Source organism: Lissotriton vulgaris, unplaced genomic scaffold (assembly GCF_964263255.1).
Source record: "Lissotriton vulgaris unplaced genomic scaffold, aLisVul1.2 SCAFFOLD_415, whole genome shotgun sequence".
NCBI lineage: Eukaryota > Metazoa > Chordata > Amphibia > Caudata > Salamandridae > Lissotriton > Lissotriton vulgaris.
In genome coordinates this window covers 279,836-300,628 of record NW_028248207.1, presented here as the reverse complement: position 1 = coordinate 300,628, position 20,793 = coordinate 279,836, and the positions used below count along the sequence as shown (strand labels likewise).

At 48.5% G+C, this 20,793-nt stretch overlaps 1 protein-coding gene across 3 annotated transcripts in view; it reads left to right on the top strand.

Moving 5' to 3' along the window:
• Nucleotides 1-20,793, top strand: part of DDHD2 (DDHD domain containing 2) — a 589,722-nt gene that overhangs the window by 337,569 nt on the left and 231,360 nt on the right. For all 3 annotated transcript variants that reach the window (XM_086949921.1, XM_086949922.1, XM_086949920.1), the window contains one exon: nt 15,831-16,039. In XM_086949921.1, coding sequence (XP_086806047.1) covers nt 15,831-16,039 — 209 coding nt within the window. The remainder of the gene's footprint in view (nt 1-15,830; nt 16,040-20,793) is intronic.

Here is a 20,793-nt window from a genome sequence, read left to right as displayed (position 1 = left end):
CTCCATTCAAGAGGGAAAGTGCAAATCCATGCAGTGGTGCACGGAGTGAGTGAGAAAATGACCGATTTGTGCCAATTGATGCGTAAACCCAAAAATTTGCCAAAACGCGTTATCTCCAAAATCAGTGGTTTGAGGTTAATGTGGGGCAACCCGATGTATAAGATGGTATCATCCGCGTATAGTGATATCAAAAGTGGACCAGTACGAAACTGGAGCCCCCAATGTAAATGCTTCTTTTGAAAATGACGGACCAGAGGATCCATTGCCAGAATGTAAAACAGTGGAGATATGGGACATCCCTGACGCGTGCCCCGCGACAAAGAAAATTGCTTAATTGCTCAGTGATGGTGCCGTTAAGGCGCAATCTGGCGATTGGTAGAGTGTATAATAGTGCCACCGTGGAGACAAAACATTCAGGCATGCCCATGTGTCTCATGATGGACAAGAAGAAGGGCCACTCCAAGGAATCAAATGCCTTCTTTGCATCAAGAAGGATCGCGGCAGCCGGGGTAGAAGGATCTATACGATGTAGTACTGAGAAAAGGGTCCTAAGGTTAAGCGAAGTCTAGCGATGCGTAACAAAGCCAGACTGAGCCTGGGAGATAATCGACTCCATCAACAACGACAGCCGGATGGCAAGGACCTTAGCCAGAATCTTATAGTCCAGATTTAATAGAGATAGAGGTCTGTATGAACTGCATAACGTAACGTCCTTGCCTGGTTTTGGGAGAAGAATGATCACCGCCTCTCTGAAAGTGGGAGGCAGACAGCCTGTTTCAAGGGCCTCAGCATACACCTCCACCAATCGGGGGACTAAGATCTCTTTGTAAGCCCTATAGAAATCAGCAGAAAAGCCGTTGAGGCCAGGCGCCCAGGAGCCCCTCAGTGAATCAATAGCCTCAACTATGCTATCCTGCGTGATGGGAGTAGCTAAGAAGTCCTGCATGTATTTTTCAAGATACACCATAGCAATCTCGTTAAGATAGTTACCCCTTTCACTCTGGTCGTCTGATAATGTTGATGTATATAAGGTTTTATAGTAGGATAAGAAGGCATTGCAAATCTCTGGTGTCGAATGGAGTGTTACCCAGAGACCCCACTATTTCGGTGATATAAGATGCGTTATTAGGGGGGCGAAGCAAGTGTGCCAAAAGTTTGCCTGGCCTGTCACCCTCTCCATACTGCCGTGCCGTGTATTGCTTGGTCAAAAATCTCAGCTCCCTGTCTGCCTCGTCTCTAAACTCCAACATTAACTGCAGCCGTTGGGCCTCCCTCTCCTCAGTGTGGGTCTGTAACAGTTCTTACCATCGAACCTACGCCCCCCACCACCACCCTCTGCAACTGGACCCCGGTCAGCCTCGAAGACACCACCCGCACTATGAACACCATCCACTCCGGATCATCTACCGACCCTTGCCCCCACCAAGTCTTTAACAAGGCCGACTCCATCATCGCACCCCATCTACGGGACATCATCAACACCTCCTTCCACACCGCCACCTTCCCGGAGAGCTGGAAGCACGCGAGATCAGCGCCCTCCTGAAGAAACCAACAGCGGACCCCACCGACCTCAAGAACTTCCGCCCCATCTCGCTCCTCCCTTTTCCTGCCAAAGTCATCGATAAGACCGTCAACAGACAGCTCGCTGCCTTCCTCGAGACGAATGGATCCCTCGACCCCTCGCAGTCCGGTTTCCGAGCCAACCACAGCACCGAGACCGCCCTGATCACAGCCACCGATGACATCAGATCCCAGCTTGACAACGGGGAAACAGCAGCCCTCATCCTCCTGGACCTCTCCGCAGCGTTCGATACTGTCTGCCACCGCTCCCTAGTACAGCGCCTCAGCAATATAGGAATCCAAGAGAAGGCACTGGAGTGGATCATCTCGTTCCTCGTCGGAAGAACCCAGAGAGTCTGCCTCCCCGTTCAGAATCGAGGCCACCGAAGTCATTTGCGGCGTACAACAAGGATCATCACTCAGCCCAACCCTCTTCAATGTCTACATGAGCCCTCTCGCAGCCATCGCATCCCAACACAACCTCAACATCATCTCCTACGCCAACGACACGCAGCTGATCCTCTCCCTCACCAACGACCCCGCCACCGCCAGAACCAGCCTACACGAAGGGATGAAAGACGTCGCCGAATGGATGAAGAACAGCCGCCTGAAACTGAACTCAGACAAGACGGAAGTCCTCATCCTGGGATCATCGCCTTCCGCCTGGGACGATTCCTGGTGGCCCCCTGCCCTGGGCTCCACTCCAAAGCCAACGGACCATGCACGCAACCTGGGCTTCATCCTGGACTCCTCCCTCTCGATGACCAGACAAGTCAACGCCGTCTCCTCAGCATGCTTCAGCACCCTGCGCATGCTCCGTAAGATCTTCCGCTGGATCCCCACTGAGACCATGAAGACGGTCACCCAGGCACTCGTCACCAGTCGACTGGACTACGGGAACACCTTCTATGCCGGAACCACAGCAAAACTGCAGAAAAGACTCCAACGCGTCCAGAACGCCTCTGCACGACTCATCCTGGACATCCCCCGACACAGCCACATCTCCAGCCACCTGAGAGACCTGACTGGCTTCCCGTCAGCAAGAGGATCACGTTCAGGCTCCTCACCCACCCACACAAGGCTCTCCACGACCTGGGCCCCAAGTACCTAAACGACCGCCTGACCTTCTACACGCCCACCCGCCAGCTACGATCGACCAGCCTCTCCCTCGCCGCCGTTCCATTCATCCGCAGAGCCACCGCCGGAGGAAGATCCTTCTCCTACCTGGCAGCCAAGACCTGGAACTCCCTCCCCATCCACCTTCGGCTGACCCAGGACCACCTTTCCTTCAGGAAGCAACTCAAGACCTGGCTGTTCGTGCAGTAATGTATCCCCTCCCCCCCCCCCCCCCCCCACCAGCGCCTTGAGACCCTTCCGGGTGAGTAGCGCGCTATACAAATGTCATGATTGATTGATTGATTCTTTATCAAGAGCAGCAATGTCTTGTTCAATGGGGGACAGCATGGACCGGACACTTCTGAGAACTCCCCCGTGCTTGGCAATACAGACACCACGAATGGTAGCCTTAAATCCCTCTCAAAGGACTGCCCATAAATCAACCGTACAACTGTTGAGGTCAAAATAGTCCTCAATGGCCTGCCTGACTTCTTCAGTGAAAACGGGATCGGTCAGTGCTCTCCCAGGAAAACGCCATCGCCTCTCTTATCCACCCATTCTAGGTATCTTCAATTTAAGAACTATGGGAGAGTGGTGCGATAGTGTACGTGGGAGTGTAAGAACGTCATCCACCCAGCCCACAACACCAGGGTAGATGAGCCAATAATCAATCCTGGTCCATGTATTGTGATATCCGGAATAATGGGTATAGACCGGTGATAGTGAATGTAGTGTTGCTTCGATGTCAATTAAGGAGAAGTGTGCGCATATGTCTAGTAGCACCGGGCGTGATCGGGCCTTAGTATCTGGGGCAGAGGATTTGCTCTCCCTAGTGGGATATAATAACAAATTAATGTCCTCCCCAACTATCAACAATCCTGGGACAAGTTTAAAAAGTTGCACCTGCAAATCCTGAAAAAAGGAAGGGGGGTCTGCATTAGGACCATATATCCCGACTTAGACGATTTTGTGTCCCATAAGGGGCCCCGTGAGTATTATATATCTGCCCTCCTTGTCTACAATGCTATTGGAATGAGCAAACTGCAAACGTTTATGGATAAGTATGGCAACTCCGGAGGAGCCAAGATGGCGGCGGAGACGGACATGTAGTCGCCCGGCTCCCCGAGCCTGTGTCTCCTGCAGCACTATCCTGTCCACTATCCTGACGTAGCTCTACTGCGGGAGGAAGAAGTCAGCACGCTGATACCGGGGGTGCTTCTCCGGTGTCTCTACCTGCCTGTTTTCCGATGTTATGGGCATATTGATCTTACGACCATTGCCGAGCCCTGAAACCGAAACTCCTGTCCCTGCGCGCCGCCGGAGAGGGCTGCAGCTCCGGGGATTGCCTGGTCAGTGGTGTGGCTGGTGTCCCCTGTCGGATTCTCTGCTGTGGAGACACCTATACTGACCCTCATGTGCACAGGACGCATCGACCGATTGCGGTGCTACTCTACTGCTCCGTCTTTCTGTGAAGCCGAGGTGAGACGCGCCGCTCCTTTTCCGTGTGTGTGTGGGACTGGCTGCTGTGACTCGCCTTATTGCTCGCTCCTTCCCGAACTTGCTAGAGGGGGACTTTCGCTACTTGCGGCCTAAGAGTGACTGGCTTAGTTGGAATCGGGAGATTGCATCCCGCTTTACTGTTGTCGGATTCGCCTGCGCTCTCTGCGAAACCCCTGGCTGCAACAACATGCCGGCCGTCCCCACCGGGGCAATTGTGAGCTCTACCTCGGATCAGGATTGTATAGCGCTGAATGGACTCCAGCGGAGTGGGGGACGCGGTGCTGTGCTTCAGACTGCGGTCACGTCGGATTGCCCGCCTGATTACACTTGTGCTTCCATTCTGGCCGCGATTGCCGATTTAAGGGCTGAATGGCGAGAATGCTCCCGAGCGCTGAGCATAAAGCTGGACAACGCCGCACTTGGGTTGGGGGATGCATCGCCGGATTGCTCTCATCACCAAGCTGATCGGGCCCCTCTCGGCACTGAGCGCGCTACATTGTTGCCACGCGATGGTGAACTGGGGCAAACCTCTGGCGCGGGTGATCCTAGCGGACTGCTGTTTGCCTATCCCGGCGAGGCTACATTGTTTCCTACTACGCCGAAGCTCTCCATCGTGGCTACAGACTCGCTACTTTTCTTCATGGATCCGCTGCCGCTGCTGCTGTTTCACTTGACTGCCTATGCCACCCGCGTTAAGACCCCATTTTACAGTGTACTGCAATATCTGATGGTCTTGGGACTGGCGCCCCTCTGGATTGCTGTATCTGCCTGTGCTTGGAAGTACTTGGTTTGTCTTGGGGGGCCTCTTACTCGCCGAGAGCGGCCATTTTGCCTCTTTGTTCTTCCTAAGGTGGATCCTTCTCCGGCGCCATTTTTGGAAGGACGCTCGAGATCTGGCCAGGGCTAGAAGGGCCCTTACTCATACGATCTGTGTCTGATGGGCGGGTGGAGACTCGGGATGGGGCGCCTCCTCGGCGCGGGATGTTGTGCTATAATATCATTTTCCCTGATTATATTGTACTTTATGATCCTTGATTTAGTCACCATGTCTAGGGGAGAGAGTATTTCAGGGTCGGGGAAGTCCGGGAGATATAGGATTTGGCCCTCCTCGTGTATTAGTATTAAAATTCTCTTTTTCTTTTCTTCCTTTTCTTGTTTCTAAATTTCGGGTTCTTTATGGGGCGACAGACACACTGCTGGGGGGGGCGGTAGGCCGTAGCCTCTGCATGAGTGTAGGGTGGGGGGTTCGATTTAATTTTCTTCTTTAGTTTCTATGGGCCTTACTTCTTTCTTTTTTTCTCTCTCTATCTGCGCTTTTCTTATCTATTTCTGCTCTGGGTCCGTAGTAGGGGTTGGTAGGGAGTGGGTAGCTATGTACATGATGCGCAAATACTGACTGGCGATCCTGTTGTTTCTATTTAGAACCATCATACTATTTGGGGGGTGCTGGCTCCCGCTGTTATCACAAGCTCTGATGTTGCCTGCTCATGTTATTAAGTTACTGTGCGGACTCCGCTCTCTTTGACTACTATTCTTCATCATTTTATATTGAGAACAAAATTTAAAAATTAACCTTCAATGCTCCTGTTTCTCGGTGGCACGAATTATTTCAGTTTGACGCTTCTTGATTCTAGTTGTAACGTGATGTCACTGAGAACCTGTATTGCTCACTCTTGTGCTTCAAATGTATCGTGGCCGGCCTGACGGTTGTGGGCCCGTATTTGTCCTTTTTTTCATGCACAATAAAGGTTTACAAAAATTTAAAAAAAAAAAAAAAGTATGGCAACTCCTCTTGAATATCTGCTGTAATGGGAAAAGAACCGGTGAACACCCCAGTTTCTGGCAATATGAGAGGAGTCAGAGGGAGACAGATGCGTCTCCTGCAGGAAAGCAATGTCACTCTTGTGCCTAGCCATATAATGAAGGATCTGCTTACACTTCTTAGTATTGTTCAGCCCCCGGAACATTTCAGGACATCGAGAGCTCGAAAGGACGAAGCTGAAGACCTAACTTAGCCATCTAGACGTCCTTGTCAAAAATAATCTGAATTATGAGCAGCTCTCTACACGCTCAACGACATAATAAACAATGCAGCAATCAAAAATGTAACATAACCAAACAAAGCCCTCCCCCCACCCACCACCCAGCCCCTTGTCAACCCCCAAGAGGCAAACCCATTGCAATCTGTTAGTGGAACGAAATAAGATACAGGACTTTGACATATTGCAAAAACAATCCACTAAAACATCAAATCCTGCAAAAAACAAGAAAACAAATGCATCCGCTATGAGGGGCAGCAACGCCTCGATGATCGGGCAAACCATTGTGACTGGTCGTGAATAAATACAAAATGCACTCAATCAAGCAACACCACAGTATGAAAAGGATATGTCATTATGGACAGTCAAGCCATTTCCCGGGTCTGTAAACAGTTCAACGCTGTTTTCTGAATCGCTGTGCTCCGGGGAAGGCAATCCGGAAGCGGCTTTCGCAGGTGACCCATGCTTTTTGTAGTTCTGGCAAAACTCCTGCGCCTCCGTGGGAGTGTAAAAAATGTGGATCCTGCCGGCAACCTCCACCCTGAGGCGTGCTGGGTAGAGCATACCGTATTTGAGGCTTAAATTCCTCAGGGCGGCCTTGACACCATTGTATTTACGTCGCACCTCCTGGACCATGTAGGTGAAGTCTGGAAAAAAAGACAATGCGCTACCCTGCCACTGGACCTCTGCCTTTTCGCGTGCAGCACGAAGAGCAGTGTCGCAGTCGCGAAAGTTCATAAGTCTCGCAATATTGGGGCAGGCCAGGATGAGGACGGGGGCCCAAGGATCTATGGGCGCACTCCACCACAAATCCCTGTGTGAATGACGCTCTGCCGAACAGTTCGATAAGGAGGATTTCTACGAAAGTATCCATGCGTCCGGTTTGTGTCGTCTCTGACACACCAATAATGCGAATGTTGTTGCTTCTGCCATGTGCTTCGAGGTCCTCATTCTTGATAGCCACTTCTTTGAGGATTTTTTCGGCGCGTTCTAGACGTTTCAATGACTTGGGTGCGCTATCTTCTATGTCCGATACTCTGGATTCCACAACGTCCAGTCGCCGATCACGAGCCTGCACTTTAGACCCCATGTCTGCCAATTTTTGTTCGAGACTATCAAATCTGCTATCTAACGACTTGAAGCCGGCCCTCATCTCGCTGATCCTGGTGGTGAACAGAGAAGTCGTTTCTTCACAATTGGAGGACCCCATTGTGCCCGTGGAAGAGCCAGGAGGGGCGTCGGCGGCTAGCGAGGAGGCCTTATCAAAGCTGAGCTTTCGTTGATTCGGGTCTCTCTTACCCATGGTGGAAACTGGGGGCGGCAAGCAATGGCCAGGCAGCGATGCAGCAAGGGAGGTCATCTGCGCTCAGCAGGCGAAAGGCCGGGGCCAGCGAGGGATCTTTCACTACCCCTATGACAGAGTTGGCAGAGGCCTGGGTAGAAGAACAGTCAAACAGCAAGGCTTCAAGGGGCTTCAGCGTCAAGGCACACCAGAATCGCGTCAATAGCTGTGGAGCAACCTCAAAGCAGGCAGGACAGCGCAATGGCGTAGAGCCCCAGAGTCAGAGGGCAGCAAGCAACAACCAGCAACCTAGATTCGTGGCAGTCTTAATGGCGAACTGAGCACGTCCCCAGAGTGGCACACCAATGGGGGAGGGGCACCTACTCGACCCGACTCAATCCCAGGCCAGGTCCCACCAGCAACCAGAGGTCGCGTGAGGCAGTCTCAATTGCCCGGGGCGGACAAGGTGGATTGTCCAGGAGGAATATATGAATCAGACCGCTCGTCTGTCCAACCCCGCCCCCAGGTATCAGCAGCTAATATGGGGTGGGGAAGGCCTGTGCTACTTACAAAATAGTCCCCAACTGTGGGTCGGGCGCAGGCATCCAGATGATACTGAGCCGCCGCTAGCCTAGGGGGCACACACGCCCGCTGCACCCGCCACCGCGCCCCACCGCAGCCCCCAGAACACCCAGCACAAACCTCCCAGCCCGCCGGGCAGAGCCGCAAATCAAGGCCCCAGCTCGGGACCGCGCCCAGGCCCAAGAGCCACGAGCGTGTCCCAGAGTCCAGGACCAGCACAGCCCCCCCCCCCTCGAACAGGACCAAGGAGCAAGAGCGGGCGCACTGAGCACCCAGATCGAGCGCAGGGCGAAGTCGGGGCACCACAGCCGCAGCATTCACCAGTCGGCCGGGCACAGCAAGGGACAACGTCGATGAGGGAAGCGAGACCCTTAATCCCCTCCGCCGATCTCTGCAATTGTACCGTCCTCAACCACCGCCCGGGCACCGGATGGCAGCCAGCCACTTCCAATGTAGGATGGAGGTGTGCTGCGAGTTTCAGATACACGTTATATCATTTTAAATGCGTTATTGGCGCCCCAATCGGCGGAGCTTCAGTTGGAGGCAGCCATCTTGGTTGCCTCCGTGGCCACGCCCCCAGGCTTGTTTAAGTGTTAACAATTCATTTATATCAAAATAATTTTTATTGAAATTTTTTATAAGACAATAATTATAGACATAGTAAAGACAGACGGGAACAGGTAATTGATGGGCTATGAGAAATGAAGTTGAATACATCAGTGTTTACGGTGGCCTAGAAGCATCATGGGATTGAAATGCCGGATATAACAAAGTAATAGTGAGCTATTAATACAAAGTACTTTATGTCATATATTGGAGGAGAGAGAGAAGTGCTATGAGGGCATGGTACATTAAGGACCAGTTGGAACACCCCATATGTAAATTAACAAAAAAAGTTTTTGGGTTGTCAAGTTAGTCAGCAACAAGTGAGTATCTGACATGGTTTTTTCTCGTTTTGTCTTTTTAGACTAGAAGTAATGTTAATCAGGAGATAAACATCTACAACAAGGGAGTGATTTGTTATTTTCTGGTGATGTTTCATCTATAGTTGGTACGGAACGGCTAAAACTTTAGGGTCTGTTTGTAACACAAACTATGCTAAAGTAAATAGAGTATATTCTAGTCCGTGCTTGAAGGACAGACATTAAATGTCTGATTTATACTAGTCCATGGTAGTCAATTGAAACGTTTGCCACTAATTGCACAATATGTCTTCTGTTTATCTGTAGTCGGAACTGCTTATATGCCTGGGTATCTGTAGCTCTACCCAGTGCTGGGATGTAGCTGTCTTTAGTGCAAACGGTGCAGCGATATAGGGGTGTGAAGCGTCCACTGTACCCTAGTTTTGGACCATTATAAATTGGAAATACAATGCCTTTTCCTCAAGTGTTATCCATAATACCCTTTTCTATCTGCTTCAACTGATAATAGCTGGCAGTTAATTAAAACCAACTTTTATTTTGGTGGATTGGTTAAATACTAGGTCCAAACTGGTAAAATCAGTTTCAGCTCAGCTAGTTTGAGGCTAGCAAAATGGTTTAGTACTATTTCAGTACCTTTTCACAGTGAGCAAAGGATTTCTGCACTAAACACAACAGAGATTAAGCCTTATAGGAACTGTCTTAAACAGATGTCTGTCCCCTTTGGTACTTGGGTTCCTTACATGATTTCAAAACCTGCAACAATTGCACTCATATGAACCTGAAAGCCATCCAAGAGAGTGAGAGAAAGCTCTAGTTAGCAAAGCACTGGAAGGCTCCACTCAGTTCCCTCTTGAATGCGAGACCGTGGACCATCAGTTGGTCCCACTCTGGCTCCTGAAGTCGTTCCAGAGGCAGAGCTTACTTGATGGTGAAATTTTCTGGTAATGTCAAAGAAAAAAAAACCAAAAGCAGTCCAAGCCGGTCTCAGCCCTTTCCCTCCACTTTCGTAGAATGCCCTGTGGGCGTCTAAGGAGCTGATTCCATCTCCTGTCCCCATGCACCACGAATTCCTGTGTCCATCGGTGACCTTGCAGCAAGTTGAAGCCTTTAGTGAGTCTATGCTCCGCATCTTTGGCTCTCTACCATTTTTCTTTATCATGCCTATGGGCCCCAAGGTTCTGCAGGGTTATCCGGTCTAATTTCCGCTGGTGGGTTCACCTTCACCTTCAGCGCCTTCTGCACTCTTTAAACCCATTCTAGTTTCTTTACTGGCATTGGGCTCATCACCACACACTACGCCAGCCACTTGATCCTTGACACTGGCATTGTTGGTGCCGGAGGAGGACTTTCAACCCATCTTTCTTTCTGACTCCGAGCCTGCATCGACCCAACTTTGACTAGAGCCGCACCCAGAGCTTGATATGCCGCAGCCTACTGTGAATTCATGGGACTCAGACACTATACCACTTCGATGTGACCTTGCTCATATTTTCCACCAAATGTTTGGCTTGGACTCTGATCAGAGCCAGCCTTATAGCGATGACAGTGGAGGAGATGGGGAAGACCTTGTCCCTCCATATGTTGCTGAAGACTGGTATATGGACTTGCAAGTGGGCAGAGGCCTGGAAACCTAGCCTGCTATTGGGCTAGTTTCTTCCCCTGGACCTCGATTGGACGAGAACACTCCTTTTGGCACACTAATTTCCAGGGCTGCTGAGGTTCTTGGCGTGCACCTCCCTACTATTTAGATTAGAAAAAATTTCCTCACGGGGGTCTTACAGCACGGTCAGGCTCCTACTGAATCCCTATTACCTTTAAACCAGGCCCTGACTGACAAACAACTGGGCACCTGGGCTACGCCATGTTCGGCCCGCCAGTTAACTAACAAGCTGCCCACTGCCATAGGCCTGCCCAGGTCATCCTGATTTTTCTTTTTTTAACTCCATATTTTACACCCGAGGGCTTGGTGGTACAGACATCCACTTGCAAAGTAAACCAAATGACTTTCCAACCACTTCCCCTGATAAAGAGGCGAAAACGGGGTAATTTTTGGCAAGCCCATGTTCTTTTTCGCTAGCCTTGCCCTGAGATCTGCCCAATCCTGCTCCCACGTGCCTCCACCCCTCCCCCTGCTGCAACAGCCACAGAAACCTCTTTAGTGCCTCCTTAGTGGCACACAGAACCCTGTCTTCGGCTGGATCAGCCACTTTCTGTAGGGGTGGCAAGATATCATATGCTACAGATAGTTCCTGCAGATTGAATAACAGGGCTATGCCTTAATATTTAAGTCCAGTCCACCACACCTGCTACCTATGGTGAAGTGTCTGACTGAGGACCATCTGTCTATCAGAACTGGGGACTGGTTGCTACTACTGTTACTTTCTTGTGCCGAAGGACAGAGGTCTTTGTACTGTTCCAGATCTTCTACTCCTCAATGCCTTCCTGTGCAAGGACAAATTCAGGACGCTCACTTTGGCCCAGGTTCTTTATGCCCTGGATCCCGGAAACTGGAGATGGTGCTGGGCCTTCAATATGCTTACATCTTCAGGCCCACAGTACTACCTGCAGTTCACAGTGGGTTATGAGCACTTTCAGTTTGTCGTTTAATTCTAAGAGAGCACTCAACTTTTACACTGATCAGACCAAAGAACATGAACAGGACGATCAGCTCTTTGTGGGGTGCTTGGGAGCAAAAAAAAGCAAAAGCGTTGCATGGACCATCTCTTGATAGCTAGACCTTTGTGTGATAATATATACTTCACATTGGCTATGAAACACCCTCCAGAAGGTCTCAGGGCTCACTCCACCAGAGCTGATGTTGCTACACCTGTTTTGGCACGCAGAGTGTCTGTCCTGAAAACGACGAAGAAAAAGCCCAAGTACACTGGGAGGTCGACTCACAAGTAGGAGCGCAAACGAGGAGCAAATCCATGGAACAACGAGCGGGACCGAGCACCAGCAAAACTTAGTCACAAACTATTCCCAATATGTAGTAGATCAAACAGAAATGGATCTTCTTAACAAAGGACTGGGCTTTGTCCCGCCACCTCGTCTAGACAAATTTCGCCTCCACTGCGAGATGGCAGACTTCTTTAGAAAAATAAAATTAAAAGCTTTCTTTTCCAAACAAGAAGTTGACACCAATACCCAAGAAAAAGGATACACAGTCTTCAAACCAAAATCTACCTTCATGCCACCGCCTTCAGCCATACCTTTGGAAATTACAACATTCGAACAGGCAGTCTTTAAAGACATTGAGTCACTGACAGATATAAAGATCTTCAATAACACCACCAAAAAGGAGAGGAATGGGCTAACCGCATTGAAAGAAGACAAAACTGTATTTGAATTTAAATTTGAATTTAAAATTATTTATAAAGCGCACTTTCGCCAGCGGCTTCATGGCGCTACAACTTACAGAAAACATGGTAGACTGGCCAGTGTAAAGTAGAGCAGTTCAGGCTGTGAGAGGACAGTTAATTAAAGGCTTTAGAAAACAAATGAGTCTTGAGTTGTTTTCTGAACTGGGAATAAAGAGTCAAAGTTCTGAGCTCAGGAGGCAGGGAATTCCAGAGGAGTGGAGCAAGGGTCGCAAATTTCGAACCACCCCATTTCTTCCTCCGAAATCGCGGGACAGTGAGAAGGGCCTGGGTGGATGAGCGAAGGTCCCTGGTGGGGACGCAGGGAGTGATCTCAGAAGAGATAAAGGCCGGTGCCGTGCCCAGTCTCGCTTGGAAGGTGATAGAGGCCAGCTTGAACTGGACACGTTCACGAACGGGGAGCCAATGTAAAGATTTAAGAAAGGGGGTGACATGGTGGAATTTTAGTAATTTGAACACCAGGCGCGCCGCCTGGTTCTGGATCTGTTGCAACCGCCTAAGACTATATGCAGGTATACTGGCATATAGGGCGTTGCCGTAATCCAGGCGGGAGATGACCATCGCCAAGGTGATCAGTTTCAAGGCGTGAAAAGAAAAAAAGCGGGACACCTTGCGTATAGTACGCAGTGAGAGAAAGGAAGAGGACACCACAGAGCTAACCTGGGAGTGAAGAGTGAGTTGAGAATTGAGCTTGATACCTAAAGTTTTTACTGAGGAAGAGGGGACAGGTGGGGAACCAAGGGAAGGGGGCCAGAACAGAGAAGACCAGGGGCTGGATGAACCACCCGTCAACACCAGCTCGGTCTTATCTGGGTTGAGTTTTAAATGGTTGTGGTTCATCCAGTCTCGGATGTGGGTCATGGTAGATTGGAAATTAGAGATAGAAGACGGGGAAGAGGACAGATCAAAAACAAGTTGGAGGTCGTCAGCATAGTTATATACTGCGACCTCCATCTGCTGTAAAGAAAAAATAAGTGGGGCAATGTAAAGATTGAACAAAAGAGGAGAAAGAGAAGAACCCTGCGGGACCCCGCACTGAACTTTCCGGAAATCCACAGTAAAGTCACCCAGGCGAACAGCCTGGGTGCGGCCCCTCAGGAAGGAGGATAACCAGACCAATGCAGTACCTCCGATCCCCGCTGCCCTGACACGGGAGAGTAAGATGGTATGATCGACCGTGTCAAAGGCGGCTGAGAGATCAAGAAGGACCAAGGCCTGGGTCTTGTTGGTATCCATTCCCTCCCTGAGGTTATCAAGGACCGAAAGTACCACGGACTCCGTAGAGTGTGCGGGGCGGAAACCGGCCTGGCGGGGGCCTAAAACCCCATGCATCTCCACAAAAGTGCTCAAAGTGCGAGTGACGTGGCGCTCGAGCACCTTTGCTAAGAATGGCAAGAGGGAGATGGGACGGTAGTTGGCCGGGACCGAGGGGTCCGCACCAGGTTTCTTAAGGATGGGGTCAATGATTGCTGTTTTCAGTGGGGTGGGTACCACACCCTGAGAGAGTGAGCTGTTAAGGAGGTGGAGAGGGGGATCGGAGCATGAAGAAAAAATGTGACGGAGAATGTGGGAGGGACAGGGGTCAAGAGGGGAACCAGATTTGACTAAGGGAATTATCGGGGTAAGGCTTTCCTTAGTTAGAAGAGGAAAAGCATCAAGTTGTCCCTTGGGGGGGGACACTGAGGGTCCACAAACGTAGGAGAAGGGGGAGGAATGTTGGCCTTGATGGTAGAAATTTTTTGGATGAAGAAATTATTGAGGGAGTGGGTTTCAGTGTGGTTCTATCAGAGAGTGCCAGGTTGTGCACAATCGAAAAGATTACTTTCGATTGGATCTCTGCGGCGAGGATTTTGGAGGAGAAATAAGCGGTTATTAAACCAGCAGATAAGGGTGGATTGATAGTCCTATAAGATAACGAAGCTTACAAAAATAAATGCCTAAGCTTGCTAGCAGATAGGCCCAATTACAAACCGATTCATGAGGACCCCACCCCCAGACTGAAAGAAACCATCCAGGAACTGGTAACTGAAGCAGAAAGCCAAGGGCACATCAGCAAAAATGAGGCCCAATACTTAATAACGTCACAGGAAATAATACCTAATTTCTATACCATTCCTAAAGTGCACAAAAACAAAATTCCACCACCAGGTCGCCCCATAGTATCGGGCATAGGCTCCACTTTAGAGCCCCTGTCAACCTTTTGTGACTTTTTTCTTAAGCCACTGGTACAAAGCACTACAACATACTTACGAGATACTAAAGACCTCCTAGGACAAATTAAAGACCTGGCATTTAATCCAAACACAAGCTTCCTAGTAAGCCTAGATATAGAGAACCTCTATACTAGTCTCCCCCAAGATGATACACTGGGAGTACTGAGAACAGCCCTAGACAATAGTGAGTTGGAGTACCAAACACCTAGGACCCTGGTCCTGAAGTTTGCGTAACTAGCTCTAAAACAAAACTATTTTGAATTTGAAGGCCAACTGTACCAACAAATGTATGGTACTTCGATGGGAAGCACCTTAGCCCCAAGTGTGGCAGGATTGTATGTCTATAGTTTCAAACTGAAATTCTTACTTAATAACCCAGTCATCATGGAGAACTTTCGCTTTTACCAACGATACATTGATGATGTATTCCTGATTTGGGAGGGAACAAATGAATCATTGGCAGCCAACCTTTCTCAATCTGTGTGTCACGACACCAATTTTAAGTGGTTCGGGACAGTCCGAGCAATACATAAAGATGCTTTTAAATTCTGTGTTTATCTTGTTACATTTGCCAGTGCCTCCAAGGGTGAGGCTAAATGTTAGGCTATGTTTTCGGACAAATTGCTACTTAATATTTTTACATAGTGATAGATGTCTACTTTTCTTTCCCTAACTTGAAAGTGAGAAGAGTTTTGGAAAGTGTATTATTTGGCAATTTGGCTAGAGTACTGGGAGTGTGAAAAAAAAAGGTGTAGGACGTCATTGTTTTGCAACACGTCGCAAAATCTAAACACCTGTAAATGAAATGTATACATTCAACAGTTAGGATAGCAAAAATGAAGCTCATTTTTGTTTAACTATGAAGTATCCTGGAAATAGAGATTTTAATAGGACTAAAACAAATCAAGTCTCTTTACCTAGTGATGCACAAATTATAAATATTCACAGAAACCCAATCTCCACACATTAACATTTGGGTACTATATAGTTTTATCAATAAAACTGCATGTCTGTATACATTTAGTGCCCATTTCCATGGAAAATAAGCTGTCTGTAAATGACAATGCGCTACCATATGATGCTTTTATTACATTAAAATATTGCCCTGCCTCATGTCCATTAAAGGTAGGTGGATCGCAAACATTTTTTTGTTCCAAAAATTGGGTTGTTTTTCTAAAAACGTCTGGTAAGCACTAATCAAAACTGTTAACTTGCGTTATCTTTTATGTTTTTAGTGACATTCAGAGAATTACTCTGCCCAGCATTACCAAATTACGACAATTCACCAATGAGACCCTCCTGGACCTTTTCTTCTACAACAGTCCAACCTACTGCCAGTCCATTCTAGATACAGTTGTCAAAGAAATGAATGGACTTTATAAACTTTTCCAGCAGAGGAATCCAGAATTCAAAGGAAAAGTCTCAGTGTCTGGTCACAGTTTAGGTATGTTGTCCTGACTAGTATTTAATCCAGTTTCATGTGGCATATGTATTGACCTAAAATTAATTTGAGTCTTGATATTGTTGACTTTAGTGGATGGAGTGTGATATTTGTTAATTATTCATTTGTAAAATAGTAGACTGCACTTAAATGTTGATCATGAGGCTGTACTATTGCTTAGCCCTAACTAGTGTGGGGGCTCATATTAAGCAGCACAGCCTTTCTGCCTGATGTTCGAATAGAAGACTTAAACTCTATTTTAAATATCTAAAGTGTTCTTCCTAGGTTTATGAGCCTAGCTTCATCAATCAATCAATCAATCAAACCGCATTTGTAAAGCGCAACACTGTCACTCCTAGTGGTATATGGGTGCTGAGTCTCGGTTGAAGAGTCAGAGGGGCATGCATGGACAGCAGGCCGCATGGGGGGCACGCAGGGACAGCAGGACACACTCGCACGCAGGTACAGCACCTTAGCTGGAAATCAGGTGAAAGAGTGGTGGGCTGGGCCTCCACCATGACTCTGACTGACGTGGACAGACCTGCCCGGGCATCGCTTGTGTGCATACTACGATGCAAGGGGCGGCGCAAGGTTTTAAGGTGCCTGGGCTGGTGATGAAAAACACACAAGATGATGGACGGAATGTTGCACAATGGCAAAACATTCACCCCTAGTCACAGATCTGGGTTTAATCCATCATTATTTTGCTCAACAAGCCACCCCAGTTCAGACATGGCCATATGCAAATCAGTCTTGACCCTGTGCCTCATGGGAACAGTCCAGCCCGAACTGCCAAGCCATGTCTTCCCTGGACTGGAATCAAGCATCCTAGGACCGGTTTCTGGCTATCAGCTGTCTTCAGCCTGGATAGCTTGACTCTAGTGGCTTAGTGAGCATGGGACCCACGTCAGGGCATACCCTTCCCACTTAGGGTGAATAGCAAAACACACAAGATGATGGACGGAATGTTGCACAATGGCAAAACATTCACCCCTAGTCACAGATCTGGGTTTAATCCATCATTATTTTGCTCAACAAGCCACCCCAGTTCAGACATGGCCATAGGCAAATCAGTCTTGACCCTGTGCCTCATGGGAACAGTCCAGCCCTAACTGCCAAGCCATGTCTTCCCTGGACCGGAATCAAGCATCCTAGGACCGGTTTCTGGCTATCAGCCGTCTTCACCCAGGATAGCTTGACTCCAGTGGCTTAGTGAGCATGGAACTCCCTACCTCGAGACCATAGGTCCCGACCCCTGCTCACTTTTACCAGTGGGATCCCACTGGTAAAAGTGCGCAGGGGTCGGGACCTATGGTCTCGAGGTAGGGAGTTTCTAGTTTTGGACACGGTCAAGACAAACGTGTCACCCGTGCAGCACGCCAACAAAATCAAAGATTGAAAACATAAATCAGTTCAGCATAAAGGCATAAGCATTAAGCTTAACAGAAGGTAGTGCATCTCTAACTCCTTTAAAAGTTTTAGTGAGCATGGAACCCACGTCAGGGCATACCCTTCCCACTTAGGGTGAACAGCAAAACACACAAGATGATGGACGGAATGTTGCACAATGGCAAAACATTCACCCCTAGTCACAGTTCTGGGTTTAATCCATCATTATTTTGCTCAACAAGCCACCCCAGTTCAGACATGGCCATATGCAAATCAGTCTTGAACCTGTGCCTCATGGGAACAGTCCAGCCCGAACTGCCAAGCCATGTCTTCCCTGGACCAGAATCAAGCATCATAGGACCGGTTTCTGGCCATCAGCCGTCTTCAGCCAGGATAGCTTGACTCCAGTGGCTTAGTGAGCATGGAACCCACGTCTGGGCATACCCTTCCCACTTAGGGTGAACAGCAAAACACACAAGATGATGAACGGAATGTTGCACAATGGCAAAACATTCACCCCCAGTCACAGATCTGGGTTTAATCCATCATTATTTTGCTCAACAAGCCACCCCAGTACAGACATGGCCATATGCAAATCAGTCTTGACCCTGTGCCTCATGGGAACAGTCCAGCCTGAACTGCCATGTCATGTCTTCCCTGGACCGGAATCAAGCATCCTAGGACCGGTTTCTGGCTATCAGCCGTCTTCAGCCAGGATAGCTTGACTACAGTGGCTTAGTGAGCATTGGACCCACGTCTGGGCATTCCCACTGCAGTGCCAATGAAGCTTCAATCGCGTCCCAGCAGCAGAAGATACTAGGATGTTGAGGCAGGCGGGAGGCTTCTGGAGGAATCCTGCGATGCAGGTTGCGGTGCAGGGTTTTAAGGTGCCTGGGCAAGAGAAACAGCGGGAACAAAGCTCCAACCGCGTTCCAGCAGTGTAGGCTGCTGCGATGTGTAGGCAGACGGGAGGGATCTGGAGGAGGCTACTCTGGGAAGGCAGAGCTTCATAGAGATCCTAAACCCTTGAGGTACATTTTAATGCTGTGCACTCGGTTAACCTTCTGGGTGGACTCAGGTCTTACTTTGCTTGAATCTAACGCATTTCTGAGGACAGAGTAAACCTTGTAGGCAGGAGCATAGTTATGGTTCTAGGTAGGGGACTGGAGCTATTGCCTTCGCTTTAGGGACCTATTGCCTTTGCTATAGGGACCTCTTGTTATTCCCATCAACTGAATTTGGAAAACATTACAGTGACAACCTGAGGAGGGAATGGATTATATCTGAAAGAAACACAGCATTCATTCGATGAGACATTGTGTCCTATTCAGGGATTGACTTGGTGGACATTTTAGTCACTCTGGCGTGAAATGTAAGGAACCTGCTGAGCGTGTAAAGTGCTCTTATGAAGAGCATTGCTGAGGAACGAACCTACTACTGGTTCAGCTCCTTGTCTTGAGGTCCTCTCAGCATGCTGCCACCGCACAGAAAAGATTCTTAAGAGAGCATGGCATATTTGCAGCATCCATGGGACATCTGTCACTGTTCCATCTAGCCAACTAGAAAGGCCAAAGACTGGTCTACTACACTCACCCAGTCTGCCACTCCATTGCCTACTCTTTTATGAATCTACCAAACCAGCAGCTGCAACACTGGCAGCTATTCTCTAAAATAACTTCTTTTCTTTTCGCCCACAATTAGGAGACTGTGTGGGCAGTCTGGGAATACAGAGGGGTGGAGTATTCCTGTGGGCTATGGAGCGCAACCTTTCCCACAAAGACTATTTTTTTATGTGTTTGCCATGGTTATACTGTTTCCTGGGAACTCTTTAGGCTGTCATATGACCATTGAAAAATTATTGTTTGGGACTGCTGTTTTCATAGATGCTACGAGTTACCACTGTATTCATAGACTTATCATGAATAAGCCATCCATGATTTGTCTGTCTGTATAGAGCCCAAGCTAAGTGTTTCACCTCCAGCAACACAGCTCCGCCCTTATTTGTCACCCTGATCCCAGTTCCTCATTATCATTTCCAGAGGGAGTTGGTTAGACCGCTCAATTACAGTTTTACTGCCACCACAGTGCACCACATTCTTGAGCTGTAACATGGCCTTAGCTTTCTGGTCAACCGACTTGGAGCACTGCACATGCATTTCCACCCCTGAGCAGTGCAGTTTTTTTTACTGTCTGTGCTTCCCACCCTTCGCCAATCCCACTCTGTATGCAGGGTTTCTACATAGGTTTGTGAGCACCTTCTCCACACTCCAGCAGGAGTGCCAGAAGGTCCCTTCTTCTAGCCTACATTCTAAGAATGCACCCTAGGGATGGATGCTTGGCAAAGTTACCCAGGAACTGTGTTTTTATCAGCAGCGCCCTCCATTTTACTAGTGCACAGTCTGTGTGTTTTTCAGCATATACAGAGGGTACAGATCACCTAGCCTTTCTTTTAATTTCTGTATTACTTACAGTGATTGGTTGTTTTTATAGTCTCCAGCCAGTGGAGTTCTTTAAAGGTACGGCTGGTACCAAAATCTCTTAGACTACTTCCATCGATAGTATGTGTTGTGTTAGGTCCCTATGTGTATCTCATTTGCGGATCCCTGTCCTAGTGTTTCTTCCCACTTAAGGAAACATGATCTGAGGAGAGAGATTTGCCACAAACTTGTTTCCCTTAATGCTCCCTAATAAAATAAATCTTTGCAACCAACAGGATCTCATAGGTCCTTTGTTTCCCTTTTACCATTGCCCCCCATTCTTCATCCTGTCTACCCTATCTTTGTCTTGTTCGTGAGAGGAAATAAGAGCCCCCCACAGACCGTCCATCTTTTCTCTCTTCTCTTCACCCCATTCATAATTCAGTTCCTCCCCCTTTCCTCTTAACTATATATTATCTTTCTTTAGCCTTGTCCTCTACCACTGCACATACCCTAGAACGCCTATTCTCACCTATACCCCTTACCTCTGCCTATACTCTAGTATCTGTACCCTACGGTATCTACCCCTGCCTACACCTTAGCACCATCGCCCTACACCTGCTGCAGTACTTCTACCTCTGCCTTCACTGTAGAAACTCTACTTAAATCCTAGTAACTGTTTCCTTGTTCCTCTATCCTAACGACTCTGTGGTACCCCTAGTTAAGCCTATGCCCTAACGCCTTGCTAAATAACTTGCTATGTCCCTTATTTGGAACGGATTACAATTTAGACATTTTCTGGCTTCTGATAAGTTATTTGGTAAGGTTGAAGAGGTATATCAAAATATGGCTCCAATGAATGTGCACGTTGTGCATGGTTGAGTACATTGTGTCCTTTACGCTAGCTCCACTGTTCTCAGTTAGTGTCAAACTGACATGAAAATAGAGATA